A 12,861-nucleotide genomic window follows, 5' to 3' on the forward strand; every position below is an offset into this window, starting at 1 on the left:
GCCCTAAATGCTCGGCCTTGCCCTGAGTCTTTTTGCCTTCTAATTCAGAACTTCTGGTGGATGTTATGGAAAAAATCAAAGATTTAGGCAGAGAAATGAAACAGTAGGGCAGCCATTTTTTATATAGATGGCTGTATTTTACAGCCAGTGAGTCTCAGATGATTTTGAGATAGTAATTTCATGGTGTAAAGGCTGCCAGGGAGCATCAAGGGCCAGCTGCACCCGAAAGGAAGGCAAAACAAGGGCCAAAGGCAGCCACAAACGGGCTGGGCAGAGACATCACCCACAAAGCACAGTCTTACAACACCCGAGTCAGGCAAGCAGAGCAGCGTGGCAACGGCAGCAGGTCCTGTGGAGGCTCCAGGGATTGTGAAGTGGAAGCGAGGTAACCAGGCAGGTCTGAGGTCAGGCCAGGATATCCAAACAACAGTTCAGAAACAGGCCCAGCTGCAGCAAGCTCAGCAGAGGGCTGGGGCACCAGGCTGGAGCTTATATGGAGCCCTGGGTCATGGCAGGGGTTGTGGGTGGGCACAGGTGGGGCTGGTCAGGGCCATTAAGGCCTATCAGTGCCCTCAGGGCCCTGACAAAAGCTTCTTTTTTATCATTCTTCTATTACTATTCTATTAAACATCTCTTATCATGTATATATCTGTAATACAGTGTTTTCCAGAGGTCACCATCAGGTCTGCAGCTTCATTGTGCATGCACGCTGTTGTCTGGATCACTGAAAGCATTTCAGTCTAACTAGGGAAGAGGCAGCAGTGACCAGAGGAAAGCAACAGTGTTATGATGAGATTAATGTGAATTTATGATTAATAAGAGTAATTAAATATCTGTTGCTATATCTTGGTGTGGTAGAAAACACCCAGAAGCCCCAGTCTGAGACGAAGAACTTAATCTTGGCACTATACAAACAGAATGGCTGAACAGTAACTAATGATTTGCATGCACAACTGCAGATGCATTAAAGGTCTGATTCAAAATTGCTCCCTGAAAGCTCCCTTAAGAAATTCCAGGTGCTCTTGCTCTCCCCAGCAACATAAGCACCCAAACTCCATAGTCGTCTTTGTTTTTTATTGTGGCCCAAGCATATAATAAAATTACTATACTGCCCGATAAACTGTGAACACATTGTATAAAGAGATACAAAAAAATTAATTAATATGTTATCCTAATCTATTATTCATGTAACTTCACTAGGGAGGCCATGTTCTTGAAGGAATTAAGTATTTCTCAGATCTTAAACCTATTTGTTCTGTTTTTTTAGAACTGCAGTATTTACCATGAGTGGTGCCTAAATGACTTAGAAGACGATGAAAAAGCTGTGCTTCTTCAATGCTACATACACTTATGAAATACATCCATTGGACAGAATAGATATACTGTTTTACTGTGAAGCTTACATCTAGATATAAAGTAGTTACTTGTGCTGAGACTTCAGCATACGCCTCCAGAAAACAACCACCTTAAAATTTCAATTGCCAAGAGAAAGAGCAGTGTGCTGTTTAACTATTAGTGCCATAAACCAGAGCAATATTTACCTGCCTATAACAGAGCTTAGGAAAATCCACTTATCTCTCCTGCCAGGTGTTACATTTCTCACAGTTATTACAAAAATGATCAGAAATCCTTTCTGAGTGGTTTGTATCCCACTTTTCTCTCCTTCCTCGTACCCTTCCCAAAGCATGTCAGCTTTGAAACTGGAACAAATTCTGCATTTGCTTGTTAGGAAGACAGAAGGAACTGAAAGGTCTCGTCTGCAGCAGACCCGACCCATCGCTCAAGCGCTCGGGTCCCTCCTCCCACCTAGAGTTTGGCCCCCTGTGTGTGTGTGTGTGTGTGCACTGCTCTGCAGTTCATAAGCCTCCAGGCATCCCTCTGTCCCTAGTGCAATGACTGAGTTTCAGCAGGAGACACTCCTCTGCTTAGATACAAAATGCTGTCCTGACCTGCTTGCATTTGCCAGTCTATCACTTGCCATTTGCACTCACGTCCCGCTGATGCCAGGGTCTCCAAAAAGGCCCAGCTTTAGCATACCTTCAGCCTCCTTCAGGAGTAGAAATTGGTCAGAACCTCAGCAGTGCACTCAAGGCCTCTCAGGATTAAGTCTCCTGAGGTAAGATTTGGTATTTCCATCGGGCTTGACTGTGGCATCCCTCCACTTACATACCTATCTTGAAAAGTCAGAAAATCTACCTACTACATTCAAAAGGTTTTAAGTACCAGCATGGTACTCTAAGACTCTTTTTTCTCCCCACTTTCCAGAGTAATATATCCCTGATTTTTTATTAATAGTGCTCTAAGAAGGAACTGTTTTCTGCTCCTGAGTGCTATGTAAAATGATGGATGAGTTCACAACACCTGCTGCTAGTACATACATGGAAGTAATTTCCCCTCACCTATTGCACAGAAATCTGTTCTTTTCTCACAAAGTCAAATACTCTGCTCCTATTTCTAGTAAATATCTCCCAGATAAGCTTCAAAAAAGTTCTGTAAGTAACTAATTAATATCATTTTTCTTTATATGCCAATAAGTTAGACTGTTGAAGAAAAGGAGGTGTGCAGGAAATTCAGATTGAAACTGTTTGAATGGATGGATGGATAGATAGACAGACAGATAGGTAAAACTTGCCCAAATAGCTCTAAATCTGTGCCCCACCAGAACTCATGCCAGTCCTTCAGTCAGGGCCAAAGGAGGACTTCGTGATTCACAGCTGTATACATTCTTTTGCACAGAATTGAGTTTCCCTCTGGAGCAGTTCTGACAGCTTCTTGACTGCTTACTTAACCTAAAAAGTAATTACAAATGTCTGCATTTACCTCCTACTCTAGGTGTTAACTTATTAGCAGAAATAGCCATTGAAATAGTTTATTGTAAGTAATTATCAGGGAAAAGTCACAGAAAGCAATTTTATATGTAATACTCGTTTCTATTAAACTCTGCTCATCCAGTCAGAGAACAGAAATATATAAGACTAGAATATTGTAAATGATTAATGTAATCAGGGAAAACAGCTTGCATTTTGAACACCTACAAAGAACTTACCATCCTTCTACTCTCTGGAGCTGGATTTGAATATGCTGAAAATCATAGATAAGGAGTGGCGGATGCTGAAATGTATTTTAATGCTATTACAGCCCATATTTAATGTGATAAGCATAACATAAATATCTATATAAAAACAAAACTAACAAGACATGCAGTGATATCATATGACTAAACAGTGATTGGAAGTGAACTTCTGGAAACAACTGATCAAGTTACCATTTTTACATTTCAAAACTATAATTATTTGACTGAAACACCCAAAAGGTGGAGATGAACAGACAGATCAGATTCTCCTAATTTCTTTAGAGAGCCACTGGGGAAAAGGCATAAAACTGTATTCTTAATACCATGGTTTTGCACATCTAAAATTATATAAAATTCATGAAGGTGGAGAAAAATACACTGAAACTTCCAAAAGAATTGTAAATGTCCATGATAGATCAGGAGGAATATTGGAATGACTGAAATGAAGAAAAGTTTTAAAAGAGTGATTTCCAGATCAAAGAAGAGAGTTTGTAAATCTCTTTTCACCTAAATAAACCTCCAGCTGACACCAACTGGACTACTCTCAGGTGTGGATAGCGCAGCTCATGCCTGGTAGGCTTTGCGCCAGGGTCAATGCCACATTTGCCATGGACTTTCAGTAGAATGAGGACCATGTCCCTCTTTTGAAGTGTGCTGTGCTGAATGTTTAGTTTTGTTGAGGTACATTGACAATAAAGTCAACAACACCTCGCAATGGCATAGAAAGACAGTGAGGAACATACCGGATTCAGCAGAGCAATACACAAAAGGAAAATGACAAACTCAAGACTGACCTCACTAAATTTACACCTACATACATAGGTCAGGAATTTAAACTCTTTCAAAAGTTCACTGTTCATTTGTCAAGCCATTTCCAGAGCTTGTATTTTACCATCCTTACATGCCCGAATGAAATGCCAGTAGTGAAAACGTCCACTAGAGGAGAAACTACTTCTTATTCCATTTTCGTAGTAAATGGTTGCAAAATAATTTGATACGCAAGAGTCAAGGGAGGGATTGTTGCCAAGCTTTTGAAATCAGGTACAGTTCTTTGAGGACATTTGTCTGAGGGACAAACAAGGGACAATTTCATCATACAAGAACTGGCAAAAAGAACCAACGTAAATGTTTTTCAATTCATTCTCTTCCTGAAAGACCAGAGACAGAAAAGCATGTGTCAAACTAATAAAATTACCTTCCAAGAGCCTTGACTCACCTTTGCAGAATCAAAAAAAAAAAAAAAAAGCCTGGAAAACACAGAGATATAAAGGGGCTGCTTTACCAGGGAGTTTAGTGTGAAAAGGCTACAGTTCAAAACTGCTGATCTAGTACTTAAAGTGCATAGCTTCCCTGGGACAACTCATATGCCTAACATCACACACATCCTTATGTACCTTTCTCAGCCGGGGCCCAAAGGTATCACTGCTAAATATAAAGAGTGGCTGGATCACAGGCTGATGTAGATTGCCTCAGAGTTTTCCTGCAAATTTCCTTTTCCCCATTGGACTGGGTATAAAGAAAGCACAGAAAGTCTGTCTAGTTATGCACCTGGCACGCATTCTTCTATCAATGGAGACCATGTATCAGAAAGAGAAAAAAGAGCATTTTTAAATGACCTTGACATTCGATACTGATGCAAAAAAGGAAGGAATGACAGCATTTGAAGCCAAAAGCATGAAGTTTCTTTATATTTCTTATGATTTAGTATCTCTCTCCCCCACAGACGGCAGATTCCTTCATAGAGACTCTTGTATATGGGCCAACAGAGCTTCAGCAATGTCTCTGATGACACAGTGGAAAGTTTCTAACCACAGTATCATTTGCAGCATTTCTCTTTTATTTTATCCCTAGTCCCCAAAGACACGGGGTTTTTTTCTGATGGAATAAAGAATTGTTTTTATTTTTATGAAGTGAATTTAAAATGTATTTGATCATTGAATTAATTAAAATAGAGAATCAAATTCTTTAGGCTTGTATGAAATCTGTTGCAATAGCTGGCTTCCAGTTTTTGGTCAATCTAATCAGATAAAGAAAATTCAGTGACCCTGAAAAGAGACCCACGGTATCCATTTAACCAGACTTGTAAACTATTTTTTTCCCTGTAATAAAGAGGAAGATACATTTACACAGCAGGTTTTGCTTTTAAAGCATTTTTTTAAACCTTACAGACAATAATATTCCTAACATTGCTGTGAGGAAGTATGGTATAGTTTGCTCACTTTACAAGTATAAAAAAGAGGAAGATAAAACTGATTTCCAGAAGTTTTTGGTGCACAAATCCTTATGATTTTACTTGCCACATGCACCATTACCAAAGTGAGTATTTATGATTGTGACTCCTTAATTGGGTGACTAAATATCTAATTTATATACTCCATCATGGCAAACAAAGCACATGCAGTTATTGATTAAGAATTTGGAAAATCAGGCCCTCCCTGCATGCCATCCTTGCTGAGCTATAGCGAGGGGTAGTAGTATACAGAACAAATGAAATTCCAAGGTTGATGACTCCAAGGCCCAAGCCTTAGAAAGTCCCTGCATGGTTTGCCACGTCAAACCCATTTACAGGCCATGCTCTCTGTCTCTAGTCCTGACCAGGTGAAGCCTGAAAAGCAGTTCAGTTTGAGCTCTAACTAACCTATCTGTCACTTTATCATCAAAGTCTAACCATTGTGACAAGGTATATAAAAGAGCGTATGTTGCTTTACAGCCCTCTGCAAATTTCAAGAGAAAAACTCACGCTGACTTCCAGAGGCTTCAGATCCAGCCCATGGTGGAATAACTTCTCTCTATTTTTCAAGAGACTTGAAATACCAAATATCAGCTGATTGTTCAGGTTTGAGTCTGATCTCACAAAGTGTTTACAGGCTTAATTTATTGGGCTGCAGTTGAAATGACTGCTGATGCCACTGCAATGAGAGGAGAAACAGGCCCCCACCAGCCACGGCCTGCACTCAAAGAGATATGAACCCAGCAGTGTCATTTAAAGACCTGGAGTGTCCCTGCATTTCCACTGATGCGTATGTGAGGAGAACGTGTCCCACTCACAGCTATGTTGAAAATTCAGCGAGTGATCTGCACAGCTGCCCACCTTTACGGTATTTCTTTACAGCAAAACACAGTTGACAGCCATTTTACATGCTGTGAATATGTTTTGTACCTAAGCAGCCTTAGACGTGAACACAATACTGTCTATGTATCATAATCCTGGGATATCAATGTTTAACCATGCTGTAAAGCTCTCACTTTATTGAGAAAATAGTGTATGCTTTCAACTCAATGGCTGTCATCCAAACAACCTGGAGCTAGTCTGCAGCCTGAGGAGTAGGTGCAATAAAATGGTTTTGTCTGACAAAACCATCAGCAGAGATCTGCTAATGCTGTTACTCGGGGTGTAGAATCCCAAGCACATTCACAAGCCTCCTTTAAGGAATTAATGTTTGCTTGTTTTGCCATCCAAAGAGTGTTTACAGAAGCCAAAACAACCATGCTTGTTGTCCACTGTGCAAAGAGGTGATGACATCAAGACGACAGGTCACAAGTCTGAGTTTATAGTCATTACACTTACATTGGTATGGCTTTTCATCCACTCAGTATGATCTTATGACCCCACAACTTTACAACCTCCCACTCTCTGGGCTTCATAGCACCTCTCCACTCTAAGTTAATCATTTCTCTGCCACTATCTGCCAAGAGTTCTTATCTCTTTTGCTGTCACTTTATAACAGGGTCCTCTTATCAAGCTGTACAAAATCACGTGATGATGCCAAACCTATCACAAGTTCCAATTCTTCTGATTAGAGACTATCATGAAATGGGATACATGGTTTACAGCAGGTCACTAATGCTGGAAAAAGTACAGAGTCCACCGCAAGACATGCTTGTTACTTTCTGAATTCTTGGATAATTTTTTTTGTTGTTGTTCATCACATCGACTTTCACTGAAGGTTATTATAGCCTGGGTCTCAAGGCCAGAAAAGTTTACAGGCTGCACCTCTTCTGTCCTCAATGCTGTACACCTTGCACCCAAGGGTACTGTATATTTATACCTAATAATGTCTTCTAGTTCTCACACAGCCAACATACAGGACTCTATAAAACATGGACTTACATCAGTTGGTAAGTAACAGTTTTCTAACTGTTTTGATGACTCTGTGTAAATATACTAGACTTAAGCCTGTCCAAACTGAAAAAAATCATTATAATGGAGTAAGCCAACAGAACTGCTTAATTTACATGTGTACTTAACCAGACAGGAACTTTATGATACTAGGTAAAAATGTAGGAAAACAGCTGGTGAATCGGTGAAGAATTCTTTTCTCCAGAGATAATGCAGTTATCAAATATATCATCAGATAATTAATGGTATTTTTATCTATTTCAATTGCTAGTAACTGTGAAATTGTGTGTGTGTATAAACATACATGAAAAACATAAGCTTACCAATAGATTTAAACCGTTTCTGGCCTGACTCTTCTGGTTGAATAAAATCTCAGGAATGCTTTCAGATCTTTTCTGCAAATAATACAGATGTCAGGTAGATTCCTTTATGTATCTTAGAAGGCAGATACTTATTTGTTGTGTTGGGGGGAGATTATTTTAGGTAATAAAAGTCATTCAAGACTTTAGAGCAGCAGAAAACGTGAATGTTTTCAGTAGCGTATGGAAATCCCAGCCGCGCCACGCTGGAAAAGCTGGAGGGCGCTGATGCTTCCGCCGTGCAGGCGCGAGGGGCGCTGGGTCCCCCCGGCGCCCAGGGCCGAGGGAGCCTGTGCTGCCAGGGCCGCGGTTCCTGCGGCTGCACCGCAGCGGGCTGCCTCTCCCCGCCGCACCCCCTGCACTTCTCCTCGCGCCTTGTATCTCGGGTCATCCTGCCTCTCGCCGGCCACCGAGGGCCAAGTGCCTCTGGCCGGGCGGCAGCATCCCCTGCCCGGCCGGCCTGCGTCCGGGCTCGGCCCCGATGGGGACAACGGAAATGGGGTCGAGCGGGGCCGGAGGTGGAGGAAGGCGTGTGGAGGGAAGCCTCTCCTGTGTGGATGTGGCAGGTGGGACGTGTCGGCCCCCCGGCCTGAGCAAGGCAGCCCAGCAGCAGGCTGTGTGGCAAGAGCGAAAGGAGGGAGCTTTGACCTGGGCGTGGGCACCAGGGCTCTCTCCTCCCCTTGGCCCCGAAGAGGGTCATCGCTCGGCAGGCGAGGTGCTCGCCCTTATCCTGGGCGTGGGGTGGGGACCTCGCCGTCCAGCCGAGTGAGGTTCTGGGACCGTGCAGTTGGAGGGGGCAGCAATGGCTGCAGAAAATTGCCTGAAATGTAGCTGAAAGCTGATCTTGATCTCCTGGGTGGAGCTGACACTTCCCCTGGGGAAGGGAAGGGCTCGCATGGGAAAGGCTCCCCCCCAGGCCCCAGCCTGGGCCCCCTCGCAGGCAGCCTGCCCTCCAAGGGCTCCCTTCACGCCCTCTCCCCCTCCCCTGCAGCTCCGGCACAAGAACCATGGCCAACACCGTAGCGAGGTTTGCTGGGCTGGAAACGAGCAGCTGGAGCAGTAATGCCGCAGGGACCGCATCGTCAGGCCCCCGACCGCCTGCCCTCCGGCCAGCGGGCCCCAGGGCCAGCCCAGCTCCAAGGACAGGCTCCCAGTGCCTCTCCACGGAGGGAGCCGCGTGGTCGCTCCAGCAGCACATCCGCACTGGTGGGAAGAGACGTGGCAGCCCCGGGCTGCCGGGCACGGCTCCGGGCAGGGCCGGGCCCTACCTGGGCTGGGAGGGCTCACCTTGGGGAAGCCGCAGAGGAGTCAGGCCAGGTGCCCTGCTGCGCTCCTTCACAGGTGTGGGGTGCTCCTCTGCACAGCCCTGCCCCCAGAAGCAGATGGAAATGAGGGGCGAGTCCGGCCTCCCAGCTGAGCCTCACTCTTTCGGTCTTGCTCTGACTGTTGCTCCATTCAGCTCCTGGGGGGGGAAAGGTGTTGGAAGAGCTTTCAGCATGGAGTGGTAAAATAACCACTAGTCTCGTGCATGCGAACAGTGGTCACTTAGATAAAGTTTCTCAGGGTGAAAGGGTATAACACAAGGAGAGGAGAAACTAAGGCACACCTCTCATCATACTTCACCCAACTCAGTGCAATTTTTATGGTTTCCAAAAAAGTGGCAGGTCTGGGTTCCCTAAATCGTGTGGATCTGAGAGACAAACCGGTGGCTGACATAAGGTAGCAGAGCACTGATGTCACCACACATCCAAGTGAGCTTGTATGTGCGCAGTATTGCAGACCTACGGGGACATATTTGCAAAGCGCTGCCTGGGAAAAGCGGGTGTAAATCCTTTGAAATTGTATGAAACCCTGTGTGCCCAGGCTCCTGGGGAGGATCCTGCCCTTCCGTGGCACTGTGCACTCACAGTTCATGGTGGCATTGCTTAAAAGTGAACGTAACTCGGCATGTGTAAACTCATCGCTGCGTACCTGCAAGGGTTAAAGAAGCGTAGCCTGCACCAGCCCTCAGGCCTCGGCTTGGAGGTGGGGGACCGAGTCGGAAGGAGCTGGAGCCTGTTCTTATTTGCACTCGCAGAGTAATTCTTTAGGAGAAAGAGCTGTTCTCCCAGGGTGTGAGTCAAACAGAATCGGGACCAAGTGTTTTTAACAGTAAATCCTGCCCCTGGAGTCCCACTTTTGTTCAGTCCTTCGCAGCACCTCCGTCACTTGCCCCGCAAAGCCGGGCCGGAGCGGAGGCGCGGGGGGAGGTCTGCGAGGCGCCTGGCCGCGGCCCGGCCGGCCGGGGGAAACGGAGGAGGCAGGAACGTGGGAGCGCCCGTCTCACAAACACGCGCCCAGTGGCTCCAGCCCACTTGGGGATAACTTCATTTTTGGTACGAATCAGTGACCAAAGTGCCGGTAAGAACCACCTAGCTTTCTCTCAGCAAGAAGGGCCTCATCCAGCTCCCATGAAAGCAAAACAGATCCTTTCCATCGACTGAAATGGGAGCGGATCTGCCCCCGGGCAGCAGAGAGCGCCACGCGGGAGCTGCCCGCGGGCAGGCACGGCCCTTCGTTGACACCTGGGTTTAGGTTGGCAGCCAAATAGTCCAACGGGCAACTGGAATCCTCCAGATCTTGGTGGTACACAGCATCTTTCAGCTCAAGCTCATTAAATCGGCTTCTGAAAATGGTTATGAAGGTGCCATGACATTTTTCTTCCATCAGATTCATGAGCAATACAAAGCTACTTTACTAGGGTTTTTTTTCCTCTAATCAACCTCTTGTCTTAGCATCCTCAGGGACACTATGTAATTTTTATAAGCATTAGCTATGATTATTTAACACAAATAACTGTTTCATTAACTTGAAAAAAATGGTTATATAACAGGAAAATAATCTACTTGTAGTTTCTAACTGTGAAATTTTCCAGCTTGTATAATACTTACTGCAATCTTAATTTTAATGTATGTCCTCAGGCAGTTTACAATATTATATTATAATTAGCGCTCTTGAGTTTGGCAAGGTTTATTTTCCTATATTATTATTATTATTAGAATGCAAATATAATGCAATTTTATATGACTAACAAAGGCAGCAAAGATTATCTTAAAAAGTTATATAAACTTCTGCATCTTTTGTAGAGTAACTAAATACAGTAGCAAAATAGGTGTATTAGGAAACATTCATGAGACTTTCAGGATTGGCAGATAAAGAAACTCAAGTCTCATTACAAACTCTTGGATTAGGATTTTGGCTAGTAATGATGCGGGCAAAGCATCTGCCGGCATGAGTGGGATTTGGGCTGCTGTGAGGGCTGCAAGACCTGAGCCACAGGCAAGCTCTTTACAACAACATACCTCTGCTGTTATTCTTGATCTTTATGTCATTTTCTTCTCAAGACACGTTTGGAAATTCAGCTTACTACTGAATGAGCTATTTACAAAGTCGCCGTATTTACATTTACACCCCTTTTTTTCCAGTTAGCCTGATTTTAAATACCAAAATAGATGAGGCAAAGTAGCAGTGATGATGCCTGTGGGCTCCAGAAGAAAGCCTGCAGTGTTGACAAAACGGCGAAGGGCCACTTGTCCACGTGGGTAATTTAAAGGTCAGCTCTCAAACTTGCCTTTATATAGGGTGAAAGGGAAGAATTATCTGCAGCAAGAGTTATGCTTGGCTGCAGTGTGGGGAAAATCATTACAACTTCCTATGCCACGTTATTATTAATGTATACAGTTTACTCATATATTACATGAGTGTATTGTATACATTACATGGCTAACATATGCAACATGTACATGTTAATATATATTAATATATTCCTATATGCAAAGAACAGACATGCATATGTACATAATTCTTATCAAGATTTCTCAGTATAAACTATACCTATTTTATCTTTTCATGGTTTGTTTTATGATTATATACTTCTGTGTGAAGAAATCTTATGCGATATGTGTATATATGAACTTTAGCTTCGTTCATGATAAAGATCAGCTATTAAGTTACTTTTTGAAATAAAGTTTTCCAAGCTTCAAGACATAATTGGTACGGGGGAGGGGGAGGCGGGGAGGAGAGACGCAGACCTAAAACATCTTTTTTTCACCAGCGGATCAAGGTCAGTTGCCTCAGCAAAAGAAATTTCATTTTTAAGCCTGTCTGTGCAGGATAGAAATCAATTATCTCTTCTGATGCAGAGACCAGCGCTCAGCCCTGACAGGAGCCTTGCTTCACGCACAAACATATCTGTAGTTGTGTTTCCAGTCCCGGCTCCGGCGTTTTTAACTAGATGTTCCGCACGCGGCTCCGAACGGGCGCCGCAGATAAAAGACAAAACCGGCCAAGCCAAGAGCTGCCGGGGCGGCAGGGGCCGCGGGCTGGCGGCGGGGGAGCCCCGCTCCCGCCCGGCTCGGCTGGGCTGGGCTGGGCTGGGCTGGGCTGGGCTGGGCTGGGCTCGGCTGGGCTCGGCTCGGCTGGGCTCGGCTGGGCTCGGCGCAGCGCGCACAGCCCCGCGGGCGCTTCTTCCCTCCCGGTCCGCAGCGGCAACAGGTCCCGGCGCTGCTTTGCCCTTGGCTGCGCTGGAGTGCGCTTTCCATAGGGAGGTCGAACAATTTATCGTCAAAAAAAAAAAAAAAAAAAAGAAAAGAAAAGAAAGAAAGAAAGAAAAGAGAGAAAAGAAAAGAAAGCAGCCCCGCGCCCCCCCGCTCCGCGCGGCCGGGCCTCGGCGGCGGCGGCGGCGCAGCGCTGTGCTGTGCTGTGCTGTGCTGTGCTGTGCTGTGCTGTGCTGTGCTGTGCCGTGCCGTGCTATGCCGTGCTATGCTGTGCCGTGCTGTGCCGTGCCGTGCTGTGCCGTGCTGTGCCGTGCTGTGCTGTGCTGTGCGCGGCAGGCAGCTCGCCGCTCGCTAAAAACAGCTCCGCAGTCATAACTGACGGTCGGGAGCTGGTTCGCTGTGTCGGACCGGAGCGGATCGACGTCTCCGTAAGGCAACAGCGAATCGCCCGCAGCAGAGAAAGGCAGGAGACTGTGAAAAGGGATCCCCTGTGCTGTGCGTTTTCCTAAGGAAAGTGCTTCAGCCCGAAGCACCCGCTCTGGTGCGCTGACAGCAGATCAAATCCTAAAGAAAAATAAAGTGTGTGTTTGGTTTTTTCAGTTCCCTAGACGGGACAGTTTTACTTTCCAAAGCTTGGGTTGGAGGCACTAACGCCCTCCGCCCAATGAATCCTTAGAAATTAAAAGCAGTATTTCCTCGGCAGAGATGAGAGGAGCCCGTCCCTGTGCGTTACGAGCTTTGGGAGGTTTCGAGGCACTCTCTCCTTTGCACGGT

The 12,861-nt window shown here is 45.3% G+C and overlaps 1 protein-coding gene across 1 annotated transcript in view; it reads left to right on the forward strand.

Moving 5' to 3' along the window:
• The first annotated feature begins 6,912 nt into the window (after positions 1-6,912).
• NR5A2 (nuclear receptor subfamily 5 group A member 2) overlaps positions 6,913-12,861 on the forward strand; it is a 98,922-nt gene continuing 92,973 nt past the window's right edge. Inside the window, exon 1 of the mRNA XM_064515781.1 lies at positions 6,913-7,192. Within this exon, the coding sequence (XP_064371851.1) occupies positions 7,129-7,192 (64 nt within the window). The 5' untranslated portion in view covers positions 6,913-7,128. The remainder of the gene's footprint in view (positions 7,193-12,861) is intronic.

Source organism: Dromaius novaehollandiae, chromosome 8, assembly GCF_036370855.1.
Source record: "Dromaius novaehollandiae isolate bDroNov1 chromosome 8, bDroNov1.hap1, whole genome shotgun sequence".
Lineage (NCBI taxonomy): Eukaryota > Metazoa > Chordata > Aves > Casuariiformes > Dromaiidae > Dromaius > Dromaius novaehollandiae.